Source organism: Brachyhypopomus gauderio, chromosome 1 (genome assembly GCF_052324685.1).
Source record: "Brachyhypopomus gauderio isolate BG-103 chromosome 1, BGAUD_0.2, whole genome shotgun sequence".
NCBI classification, from domain to species: Eukaryota; Metazoa; Chordata; class Actinopteri; order Gymnotiformes; family Hypopomidae; genus Brachyhypopomus; species Brachyhypopomus gauderio.
In genome coordinates this window covers 45,906,760-45,925,544 of record NC_135211.1, presented here as the reverse complement: position 1 = coordinate 45,925,544, position 18,785 = coordinate 45,906,760, and the positions used below count along the sequence as shown (strand labels likewise).

Below are 18,785 nucleotides of genomic sequence, written 5' to 3'. Positions count from 1 at the left end.
GGTTTTCTTTATTCAACAAAAACGATAACAATCTTCAATAATCTTTTTGCTGAAAATATTCCATAGCCACATTCTCTTATCTGGACACACTGATGTACTTTATTTGTCAGGGTATGGAATTTAAATTTGTCTGCAACATTGAATAACAGATTAATGGATTTGCTTATTCCTGAGTGTATGAACGTCACACAAAACCAGCTTTAAGTAGCAGGTTGTTGTATTGTCTTTGCTGCAATAAACCAACCATATTTGAACCATACCATTCCCACCTGAAGTTGTGGTTATGGCAAATCAGAGGCTTGACTCTGAATCTAATGCTCACAACAATGGTAAATATGACAAATTGCTCAAACAATTTTGTTACTGCAATGCCTGACAAAATGCATCTGTATATAGTCTTGCACAATATAGTTATATATAATTCTGTAATGCACTACATTTAAAAAAAAGCCTCAAGAACAAAATACAGGAACTGGTAATGAACCTTGGTAAAATAATTCAGTATATACTTTAATAGAGCTAAAAAAAAAAAAAAAAGGATCAGACCTTTCCACCAAAACATTACCAGTTATTAAAGGCAGAAAATAACTAGACTTAAAAGCATCTAAGAATATTCTAGAACACTATATCGGTTGAATAGATTCAGCACTTTCAGTTGAATGTGTGTATCTGGGATGGGGTCTGGGTGTGTTTTACCCAGTAAGAAAAGGAAAGACACCAAAAACATTACCACAAAGAGTCTAATTTTGATTGTCTGCTATGTATAAAAAAAAAACCAAGTCAAGTAATTCCTCTAGAAGCTTTATTGGTGCTTGTTAACATTTCACAATGCATTCCACGGAGTTCACCACAATTGTATGAAGAATCATTCACAATTACTTGCATAACAAACAATGCTTTAAGTTTTCATGTTACATAGTTTTGCAGCTTTAGGTATTGGGTCCACAGATAAATGACTAGTTTTTTTTATTATTTTTTAATTTTTTAAGTTAATGTCTGTAAACGTGTTCTTCCAGAGATTTCACTATATCGCTGCAATGAAATTATGTTTTGATGTATGCTCTTATCTTGTCAGATTCTGCCAGAAATACTCAGAAGCATGAAGTGCCATGGAGCAACTTTTTGCTAGTACAACACAAGAGCCACTTCAAAAAGCAAGAAGCTTTGTGAAAGTCTACACAGTTAATCAATAAAACAGTACAATCACAGTAACACTAAATCATACCAAAAATGGAGATACCAAGTTTGTCCCCCCAGTCCCAAAAAGGTACCATTAAACTCGTTAAAAAAGGTAAACCTATGTAAATTATTTCTGAAATAACATGGGGGAACTAGAAAATAAAACCAGTTAACGAAATACTGTTTCATTCTTTGAGGGGTGAAACTCAAACATCAAAGGATTTTTTTGTCTGCTCATTTATGCCAATCTTGATAAATACGTAGTGGCTCAAACTTATTTGTAGCAACCTTTTGGAGAAAAACAAAGAATAGGGAAAAGAGGACAGATAACCGAGCCTTTCACAGAGTGTGCGGGATTCTGTGGTGGAGGAAGATGTATGAGAACAGTGGCGAGGAGGGCACCCCACCCCAATCCTCAGAGCCACTTCAGGCTAAACATGTCAGACTCCTGTCCAGCACAAACTGCTTTTTCACTCAGCCTTCTTCTTTGCACCAGGGATTTTAGCCTGGATCCTAGAGGAACGACAGAAATATCAAACAAGGTGATTAAAATTTTTACAACCCAATTATATCCTGGTTGTATTAAAAAGCACAAGGTCACACCCAACTCACTTAAATGCAAAACAAAACATGTAACAACTCAAAATGCAACAAATCAAACATACTTTCCAGTGATGTCCTTGATCTGCTTGTTTACCAGGGCGATGTAATGGTCAATTTGCGTCTATGGGAGAGAAAGTAGAGGCAACAAATATTTCAAAGTCAAAACAGACAAACACTAACAAATCTCACCAATACCCCAAAATGTGAATGTGTGAAAAAACCTGCAAACTTGGTAAAAGGGGTTAAACTGCATGTAATATTTTAAACAGGGATGAAGTTAAAACCTGTTACTATGAGAAAGAAATAATATTAGTAGGGTTTATAAATTTGAGAATTATTAGTACAGGGGCCCTAACGGAAACCGTGATCCTGAATATCTGGAACGCGAGTAAGTGAACATGCCTCCTAGCTACCTTCAAAACCCATGTGCCCCTGCACATCTAAACTCAGGTTAATAAAAGACAGAAAGTAACAAAGGTCAATGAGAGTTGACATGAATTTTAAAGTCTAGTAGCCATTTGTCAATTTTTGTAAGTTCTCCCAGATTGCGCACATTTGCTATTACACTTCCAGTGCAGTCTGGGAAACCATTTTACTTGCATACTGAAACATTTTGGGTAATGGCAATAATGTTGAAGTAACGGTTTAAGTATTTGTGTAAAAGATCATTACTTTGATTTCATTTGTCTTTGGGGTTTCCCCTCCTATGACTACAAGCCCTGTGCAGTGAGATTGTTATTCTTCTGTTCTCTGAAGCATGTTTAAGCAGCTTCAGCTTATGATCTCCCCTCCCCCCCCAAACACACTGCAACTATTGCGGTGTGCGTGTGCTTTTTGGAAGATAATCTATACTGGTTAACTAGTAAATTATCACTTGTGTGCTTGTCGGAAGGTCCACCCTCTGTACACTAAAACCATGGAGGTCTGAGATAGTCATCCTGGTTTGTGTTTAAGTGAAAATCAAGCTTCTTTCAATCTCACAGAAACAACGAGAGCATCAGCCATTTTATTATTTATCACGCGTTACGACAAGATTCACGGACAAGTTTGCCATTTCCTCCACTGTTGAAGGTCACGGTAATGCATTAAATCTTATAAACTCTGTTTCTTCAATAATCCCACATTTCACTGCTCATAAACACCACTTCTTCGGCTGTTCGGGTCAAGCAGGGCAAGTGGCATTTTCCAGTGACGTTTCTCTGTTTCAAACGCAGCATAGTTTTAACACCTACTCCCTAATAGGAATTTTGAGCAGGAACCATAGCAGTATGTGAAGATCCTGCAGCTCTGCAGGCATGCTTCAAAGTTGCAGTGACTTATGAAATTAGCTGCACGGCACATGCCAATTTAACCCTGATCTTACAGTTCTTTCAAGAATACTATAAAAATACACACGTGGCCTTTGTGTTTACAGCCTTTTATTCCATAAACATGAGTTCTAGGCTGCTGTGAGGGACGTGAAATGCCTGTGTGTATTGCAAACCATAATGTGTATCGTTACCTGGTGTTTTTCGTAGACTATTGGTAGGGTGAAAACACCAACCAGACCTGAAAAGGTAAAAGAAACATTTAAATATTCAACCTTGCCCATTTCATTGTAGACCGCACTTGCAACCTGGCAATCAGAACATGATCTACTTATCTAGAAACTCACTAAATTAGCTACACCATCTTTTCCCCCGTGTGCAGGTCAAATATAACATAGGAGCTAATTAGCTTACTTTAGCTTAACCAAAGTAACCAGCCCTTCACAGAAAAGGAAACTTTCCTCAGCAGGCAGTGGTTTTGTTTACTGAAGGGCACCAACTCCTGAAATGTTATGTTATATAAAACATATTCCATTGGGTCCAATGCCCAGTACAGTACCACTGATGCATTACAAAAATAGAACTCCATCCAATACGCAAGATGCCTGCCAGTGTATTTCCAGTCTGCCAGTACCAAGCCATGGAAAAAACAAGACTACCCAGTGCGCATCAGTCTACCCAAGAAGCTGGTGCAGCCAGTAGTATCAATACATAATAACGAATAATAACAGGACATCCAAGCTGCAGACGATCCTTAAAATGCTGACGCATCAGTGCTAACCCAGATCAATGACCATACGTTTTACTGGACCGTCCTAGGAAAGCACTTTTTTTTTTTATTGTTTACACAAAATACTGCAATTCACAAATTGTGTATCTATGGAAAAGTAATTGTAAAATGTAAAACTTTTACTTCAAATAAGACCTTAATATCTTAAACCCCATTTATACTAAATAGATTTTTTTCTGGTACAAAATAGCCCCAGATAGACAATGTTTAATAAATAATATTTTGTAGTTGCAACCTACAAAAGCTATACATTATGCATGGAATTTTGAGTTAAATTTAACAATGCTTAAATTGGGTAGCCCCACCTATCTCTGTAATCCACAATTTCTTATCCCATGCGAATGTCATGAACATTAGAGAGGTCTTGCGGTAAAAGGACTTTAGGGGCATACGTCTGGAACACTAATCTCATCCATATAGTACTATAGTCGATCTAAAGGGACTAAGCAAAGCAAAAGTCAAAAACCAGAAACTACCCAGAACCAGTGCAAAGAATCATATTTTACTTATGCTCTATTGGACTGAAAATGTGGACAAATTTGTGTTCAAGTAAAAAGAATAATTATTAAAATGTCCTTCCTTAAAGATTAACCGATTGTCTTAAGATCATTGTTGCAAAGCTGTGAGGGTATAAAAAAAGTGTTGATCAATGTCAGACCAATAATTGCTCAACCAAAGCTGTGGTCAAATCCCACATAGCAGAAGAACCCTTACCCAGAATGAGAAGAGTGAGTCCATTAAACAAGGCACCGACATATGTTAGGATCCACATGATCACAGCAAACTAGAGTAGACATAAAGGGAGAAATTAAGTAAACAAAACACTTATTACACATTGTTAAGCATCATTAGGCATTATTACACCAGATCCCAGCATTTTCAGACTTCAAATATTAAAATTATTTCAGTACTACTTAATCAAATTGTTTTAATTTGCCATTCGGGATGTTATGATCTAAAGAGTTTTGGTCAACAATAAAACTTGGACTTAATGAGTTTCAGCTATGCACACTATGAACCTAAAATACTTTGCCACAATTGTCAGTAGCGCATAATGTCCCCCCCCCCCCCCCCCCTCCACTCTTCCATTGGATAAAGAAAGCAAATATGCGGTTTGTGTGCCTCCTTTAGTAGAACATGGAGATTCTCAGAGGACAATTGGGAACACTTAGAAGAGTCTGGCGAGGTATTTCAGAAAATGTAGGCATCTTAAGTTGAGTCAGTGGAGACCTCCTGACCCAGTGACTGAAAGAGGACCATTCACCACCACGGCAAAGCCTCATGGGATTGGTGGAATTCAGGGCCAAGCAAGAGAAAAGTGACATTTATTGAGCAAGCTTTGAATTTCAAACTTTGAGCTTGTGCAAGGCACAATACACAGCAGGGGCGGAGCATGGCACAGCCAATCACAGAGAATCTAGCCTAACGTTATTGTAACACTCGAAAATTCCTCCACGTTCATCTTAGGTTTGCAACATCCAGGACCTTATATCAAAAAGTACAGTATGTATAATTAAAACCAGGAATGAAGAAAAAAAAAAAAAAAAACAGCACATAGTACGGTGTTAAGAGACATGAACCTTACCTTGAGAGAATCGACCAGGTCTTCCACCAGGAAAAGGCGGCGCAACTCGATAAGGATTGCGTTGACCCGCTCAAGGACCACATCGCTGTATTTATGGACCAGCTCTTGGGACAATGCTATCTCCTGATCCAGGTATGCCCTGAACAGAGAACATGCATCGGTAAGAATGCGAAAAACAAACAAAAGCTGATCTGGGTCCAGCAGCCGAAGTATCCCAAGCCAGCTCAATCACAACTAGAGCCCATTGGCTACCAAACACACATGTAATGCATCAAACACAGCAACATCCCTCTGTGCTTTACTCACCTGAACGGGTGGCCCTCATCAGACTTCTGGATGGCCTGCAGCACACCCTTGTATATTCTCAAGGTGACAGTGACGGAGAGGAGGGCCAGGGCCACGTAGGAGAGAACGCTGATGATACTGCACGCGCTCAGTGAGAGCAAGAGCAGCAGAAGGGCTCCGAACACCACGCCCGTGTTCTTGACATCACGCCAGTACAGGAGATCCACCACTGCAATCAGAGGGGATCATGGGAGGGATCACAAGGGGGGTGGAGCAACAAGACTAAAGAAGCTACACCCATCCCACCCCCCCCAAACCCTGCACCACCTCGAAGTCAAACTTGAGTAGTAGACAGCAGAGATAAGAACTGCTGAAGAGGAGCTCAAAAGTTATGCAACTAAATTCAGATTTGCTTTAGGAATAAGTAGCTGCCAAATTTAAAGCACATTACTTGAAATAATTTGACCAAATGTATGTGACAAGTACTGTAAATGACTACAACGATTATTAAACCATGCGTCTAGGTAGCCAAGTTTGACCCGACTGTTCATTTCATGATATGACGAACTGAAAGGACACTAAGGATGATGATGACAAAAATGGAGAAAATCAAATGTGTGCATTCATTCATACGGATTAGAAAAAGGCTGGGAATCTAGATGGTATTGATCTCAGATGATGACCTAATGAAATGAAGTGCCATATATGGGACAAGCATTGCTGCAAAATGCTAAACTGTTAGTTACTGTTACCTTTTCTTTTTGTAATTTTGGATTACATAAACAAAAATAAAATCTACAGACACAAGGCAAAAGAGTCACTTTTGGCATGTCTATGTATCTGCAAGCATGACCTCGTTTGACTTATGACCAATAATTTCAATTATTCTTCGCATTACGCAACAGCCATTATACTGACATCTAGCGGCCTGGATGCTTCAGATAATCTGTACTAAAGGGGGGGGGAGGCTCTCCATGGAACACAAACCCGTCAATTTGAGGACTACAAAACAATCCGATTCTCACTCACGGGGCATGTAACACAAAAAAAAAATTTTCATAAATATTGTTCGCCACTGGGTGATAAATGCCCCCGCACACCGACACAACAAACTCACAAATGACCCCTGCCTCGCTAAGGGGGACAGGGGACCTGTGACCCTGGCCATAATCCAAACTCTGCTCATCCGTGTGTCTCTCCTTCATTTCTACCAGCAGCTTCTTCTCAGCGGCTGCAGAGCCACGGGGCGACACTGGGATGACGGCATTAATTCCGGACAGGTCAGTCCGGAATTAGACATGAAAGAGGTTATTTTTTGCCCTGGTGACGCATCTTCCTACGGAACGCAGGGGACGAGTGTAAAACCGCCGGTTTTGCAGGCCACAGCACAAATGAACTGTACCGCATACCAAAACCACGGATAACGAATAACGTAATCGTTTCACCGCCAGTGAACCTGCTGGCCGGTGCCGTTATCGGTTAGTGCGTCTGTCCTCTCTGCCACACGCGTGTCGTGCGGACCAACGTTTAGAAAACACTTGATCTGCACCGATATTTACGTCGCGCCTCCTCCGGTCTTTTATCGACCGAGTACACACACGTGTTCCACGTTAGGAGAGCAGCAGCACGCCGACGGTAACGGCGTGGAGGAGGCTCGCCCGCTCCGAATAGGCTTGCCTACATATGGTAAGCACGAACCAGCGTCTGGGCGTCTAAAAATAGCCCACACGGTATCGACCGCGCCGATCCCGTCCAATTACTGCGTGTCGCATCAAAATCACCAACGTCCCTCCGCGTGTATCTGCACTATGATTTACGACGCAAACGGCGAGATTCAAGACTCACTGGTCGCCACCGTCTCCCCGGTTCCCACCGCCGATACGTGACCCGTTCGTGCGCGTTTCGCGGTTAGAGGTACGACACAACGCCCTTCCAAAGGAAAACGACGCAGCAAGTATTTGATCTAACGCGAGCCCGAACCGGCACAATAAAAACAAGAGGACAAGGAGAGAGCACGAACCCCGTTTGGCGTCCATCTTGCGCCGCGCGCTACAGCACCTCGTTCTAGCGAGCGCGAGAGCCTCGCTCACTTCCTGCTAGGTCGCCTGCTCAGTTCACACCCGGGAACGATGTATCGCTCCAAATAGACGCTCACCTCGCCGAGACGAACCCTAAACTGGGTGCAACAGCAGCGCTCACACTTTTTCTAAAACACAACTACAAGAGGTCCAAAATCTCTCTTTTTTTAAATAATAATATAATTTGGAATGTGTAGAGCAAGTGGCCATGTAATACTAACTCAGACATGAATCATACATGTGGGCATAGAAAAGTAAAGGCTCATTTCTCATAATAGGTAGGCCATTCAATTATAAAACCAATAATCCATTTTAACAACTCTCAACACAAATCATAACTCATCACACTAATTTGGATGTAAACATAGCAAGATGCTCAGTCATTACAAGACAAAAGGCCATGAACACTTTGAATAATGTAAAATGCTCCTCAGATTAAAGAGGCAGGTTTGGATTCACCGAGGTCATGGTTATACTTTTAAAAATGCTGTGCCTTTATGACCATGCACCTCAATATCATCTTGGTGTGGATGATGGAGCTGACCCTCAGCACAATGGCCTCCCTATTGCAACGCGAGTCAATTGTGACACAGCATCTTTAATCTGTCGCAAAGGCAACTCTCGTGACCGTCGGCCGATGCAAACTGCCTAAAGTTTATGTCCAAGAAAGCTCTGCACTCATCACAAAACATCACAACGAAAGGAAAACCGTAACCCGGAGATGATCAAAAATGGACACCTCTGTGTGAAACTAGACTTGAACATTGATTACAGTACCACAACAGCAATGTCATGGCACTGGGGGCATAGCATGACTTTTTTTTTAGCTCCCAGGGGAGTATGTGGGAGTTTCAGCCTAGATCAGGGTACTGTTGCACATTCCAGAGGTTCTTACTACATCATGCATATCTGCCCTTCAACACAGTTAAACACAAACTCAGATGATCACGACTATCTGAAAATCATTACAGACCTGCAAACGTTTGGCACATATCTGCCTGCCTCACCCAGAAACTTTGAACACAGCAGCTCTATCATCACAGAAAAGCTATACTGGGTGCAAAGGTTCTCCTGACATGCACACAGGTTTCCAAGGACAGAAAACCTAAAATAAACCTTCAGAAAATGAAGGAAAAAATAAAAAATAAAAACACCCACGAATATCTTAAAGTCTAAAACCGCTGCAGGTAAATTACAAATCACCAACACCATTGGGAATCAACTTAAAGTTTAACCAGCTTTCCATAACCGCTCACTTATTCTTACTCCGAAACTATTCTTTCCTCCACCTTAAAACATTTCAATGTCAGAATCAATGAGTTAATTAATTTAACAACCGGCCACTGGGTAATTCACAACCGCAAAACGTTCTGGTCCAGCAGAGCAGGCGCGGCGGCTGTACCCTTGTCTCTCCAGTGTGGAGTAAGCAGGCACTCCTTATTGTCCATGGTTTCCCTGTAGGATGGTAGGGGCAGGTCTGCAGGGGATCAGCTTGGCATTCCAAGTGAGGAGCTCAGAGCCGCAGCGGCAGGCGGGGGCGCGGGGGCCGAGCTGCAGTGAGCAGGAAGAGGAGAAGGAGGACTCCCTCCACGGAGACCACTGCACCTCTCTAACTCACTCACTCACTCTCTCTCTGCCTCTCTCTCAGGCTGCAGGACTGAGGTCAGCTGACTGTCTGCTGGCTCTGGGAACAACTAAATGCACCAACGCAGCAGTTCTATTTCCCCCTATCAATCCCTGTCTCCTCCCACTCACCCCACCCCCAAACACACACACACACACACACACACACACACACACACACACACACACACACACACACACACACACACACACACACACACACACACACACACACACACACACACACACACTCTCCTCCTTAGAAATTTGTATCTGCAAATACAGATGTACAGTTGTTCTCACTCGTCACACAGACACACAAATTCTAAAACATTAAAGCGGCTTTTTTTTTTTATGCAGGTGTGAAACCACATGTATCCTAATAGCGGGTTTGAATTAATCTCAAGTGTTTAAAGAAGCTCCTGGCAGAGCACCAGAAGCTATGCTGTCGGAGCAGCTGTGTGTGCACGATGACCATGCACTTGATTCAGATGGTGACAGAGAGCAGCCCTTTAATGTCACATCAGGAGGGTGAAGCAGGCTGTTCAATGAAATGCACAGTCACCTGTATTTTTCAACAGCACCACTGTAAAGGATATAAAACTATACCGTGACCGGAAAATACAGTGCCATCCACTAGATGGCGCCTCTCTCAAAGAAAACGAAAAGTCATTTCTCAGTTTTTCCGGACCTGCCAAGTCAAAGCAAAGCACCTTTTCCAGTCAACAAAGCCATAACTAACAAATAATGATTTTTACTCATTCTGTAATTCATTTCAAGGCAATATGAAGACAAAGTTCACAGTGAAGCCTTTAGGTGTGGCCCTGAGTCAACGACCCATGCCAATGAAACTGCAAAGGGTCTAAATTCCAGTAGCCTGCAATCAAGCACGATTCACTGTCTAATGTAACCAACACAGTGAGGTAATGTTACTGATAAACTATCTGTTCGTCACGTCCTGGTTTTGCAATGTAAATTCTTCTTGCTCCATCAATCTGGTGCCTTAAATTGGCCCTGCACAGACACAGAGTAATGTCCCTTCAAACTACCAAACATTTTAACACAGTTATAAAATCTTTGAATCGTCTCATCTGACTTGTTTGAGAGCTACTAAAACACAAATTAATGAAAATTAATCTGCAAATGGTCTCTAAATAAACACTACAGTAATTGTTAGATACGTCTCCACTGCTGACCTATTGATTTGTGTGTGTAAGAAAATGGGTGTGTCAGTACATGGTAGACTGTGATAAGGAAAACAGAACCAATCATGATTACATTAAAGGTTTTTCTTCAGAGATAACGGAGGATCATGATTGGCTATTTAAAAATAAAAAAAGCATTTTACTCATAAAACTCATAACTAAAGATGTAGCAGGATAAATGCTTCAGTTACACGCCAACATTGCTTACATAAACAGGAAAAAAAAAAAAAACCAAAGCTTTTTTTTTTTTGATCTACTGGTAAAATGCACAATTTATACAGAAATGAAATATGAACTGTTTGCCTAGAAGAGTGAGGAATGTGAAAGAATGTTCAGAGTATAAATGTAATGGTTTATGAAAATGAATAAACAGGAATGAATTATAATGGGAACTCAACGGTGTCTACAATCACTACAAACGTATACCATGCACAAGCACCATGCGGTGTGTGTGGGGAGATGACACGATGCAGGAAGGAAAAAAGAAAAGATGAAGAAATGAAGGCACATCCATAAAGGGGAAATAACTGGAAGGAGATGAACGTATCCGTTGTTAAAGAGATGAGACAAGTCTCTACGTCACCTGCTCCTGCTCTCAGGCGAGGCAGCTCCACTTCTTTAGGTTCTTTCTTCGTTGTCGCCACCTCAGTTTTGACCACAGGGTGCACCACGGGCATCTGGGAGGTCACTTGGAAATCAGACAATTCCAGGCCTGCCTTACCTTTCCCTGGACAGGACCCGTCTAAGGGTTCAGTGAGCAGAAGGTATGAACTTTGATTTTTTATTTCTTGTGCCGGAGATCCCGGATCGGCAAATGTCTCCTCGGGTATCGGCACAGTGGCCTCGTCGTCCGGAATTTCTGGTGCCTTGGCGAATTTGAAGTCGAGCGTCTCCAGAAACTCGTCTATGGCGCCTCTAGGTGGCTTCTCGAGAAATTCAAATTCTTCGGATGATACTTCCTGCTCAGACACCTCGTCGGCAGCCTCAACTTCCTCCTTAGCGATGTTTTTCTCTGGACCAATCTTGAAATTTCCAGGGTTCTTTGCCATGGCCTCCAGCACTGGAGAGAGCGAGTCCGCAGAGGGGCTGTCTGAGTCGGAGTGGTCCTGGGCCTTTCCAGTGGGAAAACTGAGGCACTCAAATTTGTCAACCATCTGAACGGAATCTTGACTTGACGTCTTAAAATCATCTCGGTCTTCAGCTGTAGTTTCAATTCCCTTTGGAGAGATCTCAGCTTCCTTAACAAGGTCGAAGGCACCAAACATCTGATCTGAGGTCTTTTCTTCATCCAGCTTTGCCTTTTCTGCTGCCCTCGCCTCGGTCTCCTCGGTCATCTCCTTAAGCAAAGGAATCTTTGTGTCAAAAGCAAATGGATTGTTTGCAGACAGGGAGAATGGGGCATTGGGTGAATCATTCCCACTTCTGTTGACTGGACTGAAATCAGGGCTTCCTTCGGATGATCCCGAGTCCACTTTGTCATGGTTGAGTGGTGAAGACTTCAAAATGTCTGGGAGAGAGGGCGGTAAACCAGACTCCTCATGACCTTTACATGCAGATGAAAAAAGGTCAGATGAAGCAAGCTGTTGTCTCAGTGACTCAGTGACTGCATCGCTGGAATCACGTGACTGCTCAAAGTCCTGCAAAAGTGCTTCATCCTGAAACTCTCCATCATAAGCATTTTGAACCAGGTCTGGAGATGGACTATCAGACATCTTTGCTGCTCTGGTGTCTTCTGTAGTTTCTCCAAAATGAGAGAACCCACTACCAGCATTGTCAACAGGTGAAAAACCTTGAAAAGGATTCTTTTTCATTTCGAACATTAAGTCGTCATCAGACTGGTTTAGTACATCCAGATCGTATTTAGGCATGTTCCTAGAAGGTGATTCATCGCTGAAAGAATCCATGGTTTTCTTGGTGCTGGCCTGTGAAGCTATAGGTGAAGAATTCCAGATCTCTGTTGAATTAGAGGTATGGCCAACATTAACAATTAAAGGCTGAAGTATACTCAGGAGGGGACCAGAGATGGAAAAGATCCATGGGAGGCTCTGTATTCTTCATCCCTCTTGACCAACACTTCCTGACCAACACGTCAGCCCATGGAACTGAAATGTATAAACTTTATTGCTCCTGACTTGGAGATGGTGAGATGCTGCCATCAGAAATCATCCTAATGATGCCAAGCCAGTTTACATTACACTAACTCATCTAAAAATGCACAAGGCCATTTTGAGAAGAGCATGTGCTCCCTTACACCAACATTAATGCATGGATTTTGATTGTTGGCCATTATTGTTCCATAATACTGGGCATCAGAGTTAAATCAGATAATTCTCAAAGAGAAAGGACAGGAGAGAAGGGAAAAAGAAGCAGAAGGACTCCCTAATTTTCAAGCAGACAGAGAAGAAAATAACCATCAGGACAAATTACACTTCCCATCTTCCCAAAGAAAAAAGTCTGTAAGTAACCAGAACATGCACACAGTCTGATTAAGTAACTTGCATCAGATTCACATTACGACAATATATTTGGTTACCTTAAATAAAACACCAACTGGGTCTCACCAAAACAATAAAAACAAGAATTCTTCAAGAATTCTTAAAATTCACCAAGAGAATGTGGGAATTTATATTTCAATCTGTGGTAATTTAAGATAGCCATGTTTTTAAATGCTTATGTGGAACACATAGTATAGCATATAGGCCTGGATTTGCCAATATGGTATTACATGGTAGTAGCGATTTAGTAATCAATAATAACAGTCAACGAGCATATGGATATGGTAGTGCAACCAAACAGCCTGACAGCAAAAGAATTAGCAGCATGAATGGAGATTTTACCTGAAGAAAATTGCATCAGAGGTGGAGCGGCAGCAGCAGCAGTGGTGGGAGGAAAACTGGGTTCATCTGAAGAAACAAGAGTGGGGGCGTTCCAGTTATGGGACATGCAGCCCAGAAGACTCGGCAGAGACACCGCCATTTACATGAACAAACATCTAAACGACGAACACATTTAGATTAACAAACATCATTAAGCCATGTAATCAGGTGCAGGAAACTGAACGATTCATTTGTATTGTATGTAAAAACTGAACAATAAATCCACTGATGTGACCTAAAAAAAAATCCTGTCTCAAACCAGAAAGCATGGTGTGTCTATGCAAGGACAAGTGCATCAGGACAACGATCTCTTAAGGTGGTCCAGTACTTGCTGTATGGGGAAACATAAACTACTAAATTCAATTTAATTAAAAAATGTTTTAATCATCTCTGCCTTCAAATATTGCAGTTGGGTTTAAACCAGGCAGTGGATCAAAGTCAAAGATCTGGGCTGTGGTCCCAAAAGCATCGTAAGATAAAGCTCATCTTTACTGAACACTCATTGAAGATGATCTTAAAGCCACAATGATATTAGGAAATGGCCTCTGAACCTGTTCACTTCACTTAGACACACAGAATAATTAGCATTTAACACACAAAGATTATGACATTGCATTGTTTCTCACCAAAATGGTGTAAAAACAAATATAATTGTTTTGAACTTTGATCCTAATGCTCATAATTACTAATGTTATTTTCCTTTAGTCAAATTTTCCCTATAACCAGAACAGTGTCTCCATTTAAAGGCTAAAGATACACTCACACTCAATGAATGCATCTTTGAACTCAATGAACTCAACAAAACACATACTGTGTTCAGATAATTAACTGCCAGGGATTTCCAGCATAATTAATCTTCAAAATGTGGCCTACAGTGAACCAAAGAGCAAGCGTGGACACCAAGAGCATTGCTTTTAACAGCATTACTGAGAATGGGGCTTTGAAATGAATACCAGCAGTAGCATGGACCACTTGGGTCTATATATAGATTACTGCTATGTTTCAATCAGCCCCCCAGTATGTCCCCCTATGTCCATCCAGCAGATATGGGTGTGGTTCACAGAATCAAGTCGACGACATGATACGCTTTAAATTAAAAAGTTTTAAGCCAATGAAATATTTTTAATCAACGTAGTTGCGGAAATCTGCAGCATCATTGTATGAGACACTTGCTAGCTAGCTCCATTAGTTTACCCAAACGCCTGTGGGGACAGCACTGATCACCACACAGAGTGTGAAGTGTTAAAATGGCTCAAATATTTACAAAATGTGTCCTTATTACTGCAAAGATGGTTGTGGGTTATTTTTTGTGCATAAAAAACGATAAATTCATATTTGCAGACAAACACAACGTGTAATAGTTTCTGCTTTAGAGCTTGCTTGCTTGCTTTTCGCCCCGTTGTTGTCCATGACAAACTGTACAGGCGCCACATTTACAACGAGAATAATACTCCTGCACCGCACAGTGACTTAATATCTAATTACTGTAATTAAAAACACCAGACATCGCCAATTACATTTTTTGTCTTCGTATTTTCCAGACTTAACCCCGCCCTATCGCCAAAGTCTCGATTAGGCAGTTTACAAGCGGGGGTGGACAAAGTCCCGACACTAAACCTTAAACCAGTTCGCTAACACACATTTAAGTGGCATGTGTTAAAAGCATCGACGAGAATGTGTGTGAACTGTTGAGCCAAATATCTTAACATCTGGGGCCAAATCTGGATGGCTAACGACAGCCACCTTTAAAACCTGCACCTGAAACGATGAGCCGAGCTCAAGTTGAACAACAGCGAAGAAATGGCCAAGACCTTTCTGCGTGGTCGGATCGTTGCTAAACCGGTCCCCCGTATATATTGGTGTATATTTTCTGTATTTCGTGGCCTCAGGCCATCGTTTCCAGGAGGGCGTGTGCGCTCCTTTGTTTGAGTAAACGTCGCTACTAGCTCGGCTAGCTACACGGCGCTCTTCGCTAGCCATGCAGATTCAGGACCAAGCCGGTCTTTACTTGATGTACTACAACTAATCACATCTCACAACGTATTGGAGCCAAATACGGAAAAAAATAAGTGAAAATGAGAAAGTAAATGCGTCTATTAACAGCTGACTGGTTCTTAAAGCTGCTGTCACAGACGCAGGTGGGCCGCCTCAAACGACGGTCAGATAGCCGTCTGACAACACCTTGCTAAGCTAACGGCTAGCGACTGCTTCTCCACCATGATGTGTATGCGTTTCGGCATAAACTATTAAACCTTCCTGCAAATATATGACAGGATATGGATATAGTGGCGTTTATTTATATATAGAAACGAATCATTAAGAGCTGCTAACGCAGAGGCGCGTATTAACGTTAGCTAACGTGTTAGCTAGCGATGCGCGCTCGCGCACCTACAGGACCGAAGCCCATCAACCGTTGGGCGTTTTTTCCTCTTACTCGTTTCAGTCATAACTGTCGCCAATACACACTCGCGTTTAATAAACTGATTTCAAGCAGCGGATGAAAAATAATCTATACTTCATAGGGGAAAATTCGCACTCACGTGACGGTGCAGGAGCTGCAGGAGCGGGCTGGTTGACCGGGGCTCGTACCGGAGGCGGTGTGAAGGGTTCCGCTGGTGTGAGGACAGGCGCCGTAACGGCTGGATCCACCACGGGCGCTGCACTCACCGGCTCCACCACGGGCGCTGCACTCACCGGCTCTGCCGGCTGGGAGGTTCGCTCTGGTTCGACAACAGGCGCCGCCACTGGTTCAACAGTGTGCGTGGTGGTGATCTTTTCCTCTTGCAACACGTTTTGCCGGTACGCAACAGACTCAAAAGCTTCCTCGGGCTTTGCGAAAGTATCCACCGGCTCCGGAACCTGCTCGGGTGTCACTTCTCTCTCAAGTTGGGTCGGTTCCGACGCGTCCTCCGGTTCTCGACCTGGCACCGCGACTGCCTCCACTGTAACGCCCTCGTGCCTCACCCCTGTGTGGGTGCTGTCAGGTGTGTGTGCCACTCCACACTCCACGGGCTCAGAATTAAAATCAAGGATTGGTTCGGTCTCGGCTTTGTTTGTGGTCGGCACCACCACCACCACCTCCTCCTCCTCCACCTCCTCATCATCTTTGGTCAGTTGCTCCGTGGCATCCGCTACTGTGCTCGTCACCATCATCTCGGGCTCAAAGGTTGAAGGCACCTCACCCGTTAGTTGTTGTAAAAGAGGAAATTGTTCCACTCTCTCTTTGTACAAATCCTCGTATTCTGGCTGTTGACTTTCGTGCAAGTCAGTCACATTCTGGGCCCCACCTGCCGAACCTGCGTGTTCATCCCGAACAACGTCTTTAGCCGCAGCATCCACGCCAATCCCCTCTAAATCACTCACTCTCAACTCTCGCCGAGGCTCGTCTCCCACTTCGTTTTGAGTTGAGGAAACTTGTTCACTGTCTGCCATCTTGAAAGCGTGACCAATATTTCAGTTTCACCAGAAGACGGCAACCACTTCTTTAACCCCCGTGCCAGTCCTTTCGCGCAGTTATTTTTGGTATCTCGCACTCTATTATCCTGATAAAAGTGATGAGCACCGCCACGGAACAGCTGACCGTTGTGAGCAGCGCTTCGCCAAAAGTGCCTGCTGCGGGATATTGAAATACAACCAAGAGTTGACTGGCCATTGAGTAACCAATGAAGGACCCGAGTGGGACGAACTGTTGCCGCCCAAAAATGAAGAAAACACGCCCCTTCTCATGCCAGTTCTACGGCAAAAAAAACGTGGGATCTCACGAATTCATGCTGTGGAGCTGGGGAGGATGACACAACTTTACTGCATGAGGCAAAAGTCATTTTTTGTAGCACAAAAACTATATGGTAGGGTATGTAGGGTATACAGGGTAGGATATAATTAGGGTATACAGGAAAGGGTATATGTAGGTATATACTACAAACCTAAGCTATAGCCTGCAGCTAACTGGCTACCATAGGCTTAGAAATGTTTTTAATAATAGCCACATCTCTTAGGCTATAGTGTATATGTAGGCTAGTGGATTTATTATTATTATCATTAATTAACAATATTCTACCCAAATAACACAGATGTGCTGGAGTCCCATAAATTGATGAGTACGTTCATATTTATGCTGAAACTACTCCTGAAAAATGTAAACATACACAGTAGTATATGCTGTGTTTATACTGTCTATGCCACATGATATAGAACAGTGCCATGGGAACGTATCCCTAAAAATAAATTCAGTTTAGCTGTACTGGTCTACCGACTGCATTCTTAAAGGTCACGTTTAACAAATGTGCAAATCTGTCCTGTGTTCTGGAGTATTCTGAAGCAGACTGAAATGGTAATATTAGCAATACTTTGAGCTGCATCAGTACTAGGATGAGTTAAATGCCTGTTGAAGACTGGACCAGGGGGAATTGTTCATTATAAGTAACATAATCCCTTACAAGTCACATAGCTGAAAGTAGTTTTGCTACATAAGGTAACTGCTCCTGCATTCTGAGATATGCAAAGCTGTCTTTGCAATGTGCTTAGATGACTTATTCTCTCTTAGCATGTTCTTGGATTACCACGACATGTATGTTAGCTGCTGTTTCAGTCACTCAACCGGGACTCAAGGAAAGAGCTCCCACAAGAGCAAGAACTTAAAATTCTGCAGAAATTGAAATGCCATTTTTTCTGATGGGATGATACTCTGGGCAGATGTACTTCAGTGATAGTAATCATTTGTTTTGTGGGGGCAGAACTCTCTTCGTGTAACAGCACAAGGTCCAGGAAAAGTAAAACGGTTCCAAATCTTTCTGCGTAGCAAAAGCTATTTTAGGCATTTTTCTTTGTTAACTTTATGTTCGAGACATTTCTGGATAAGCCTTGGCATACTTTACAAATAGCTTTGGGTATTTGCTTTTTCTATGAAGCAGAGCTGTGCACACACTGTGCAGATTCTGTTGTGCCTTGTTAAATGTTATCTTAAAATCATAGTATTTAATATTCTTGGCTAGGAACGGGGCTCTTCCTCTTCCAAAGTTATTGATTGTACTTAAATGATTTAAGGATATTGGAAAACTACCCAAATTGTTTTTATTTGTCTAATTGTTCTTTTTGGGATGTCTCCTACATCCAACCAATCGCACTGACACCCTGTAATGTGGTCCTTGCAAGATTCATTATTTATGCCGCACACAACCCTTCAACACTCACTGGATCTGTCTCCTGTAGCAGTGGAAGAGAGACAGGGAGAGAGAGAGACTGTGTGGGTCTATGA

The 18,785-nt window shown here is 42.4% G+C and overlaps 1 protein-coding gene across 4 annotated transcripts; it reads right to left on the bottom strand.

Moving 5' to 3' along the window:
- Window positions 1-785: 785 nt before the first annotated feature.
- rtn4b (reticulon 4b) lies at window positions 786-17,177 on the bottom strand. Of its 4 annotated transcripts, XM_077015958.1 has the most exons (9): window positions 16,072-17,177; window positions 13,493-13,558; window positions 11,239-12,609; window positions 5,771-5,978; window positions 5,465-5,603; window positions 4,594-4,663; window positions 3,284-3,330; window positions 1,845-1,903; window positions 786-1,692 (listed from the first exon to the last, which is right to left on the bottom strand). In XM_077015958.1, exons 1-9 carry the CDS (start codon window positions 16,961-16,963, stop codon window positions 1,650-1,652), a joined length of 2,895 nt encoding a protein of 964 aa, XP_076872073.1. In that variant the 5' UTR covers window positions 16,964-17,177; the 3' UTR covers window positions 786-1,649. The 4 variants fall into 4 exon arrangements, with proteins under 4 accessions (XP_076872073.1, XP_076872082.1, XP_076872088.1 ...); XM_077015967.1 differs by lacking the exon at window positions 11,239-12,609 and having other exon boundaries at window positions 16,072-17,171; XM_077015973.1 differs by lacking the exons at window positions 11,239-12,609; window positions 13,493-13,558; window positions 16,072-17,177 and adding an exon at window positions 9,230-9,478.
- Between the last annotated feature and the right edge of the window lie 1,608 nt (window positions 17,178-18,785).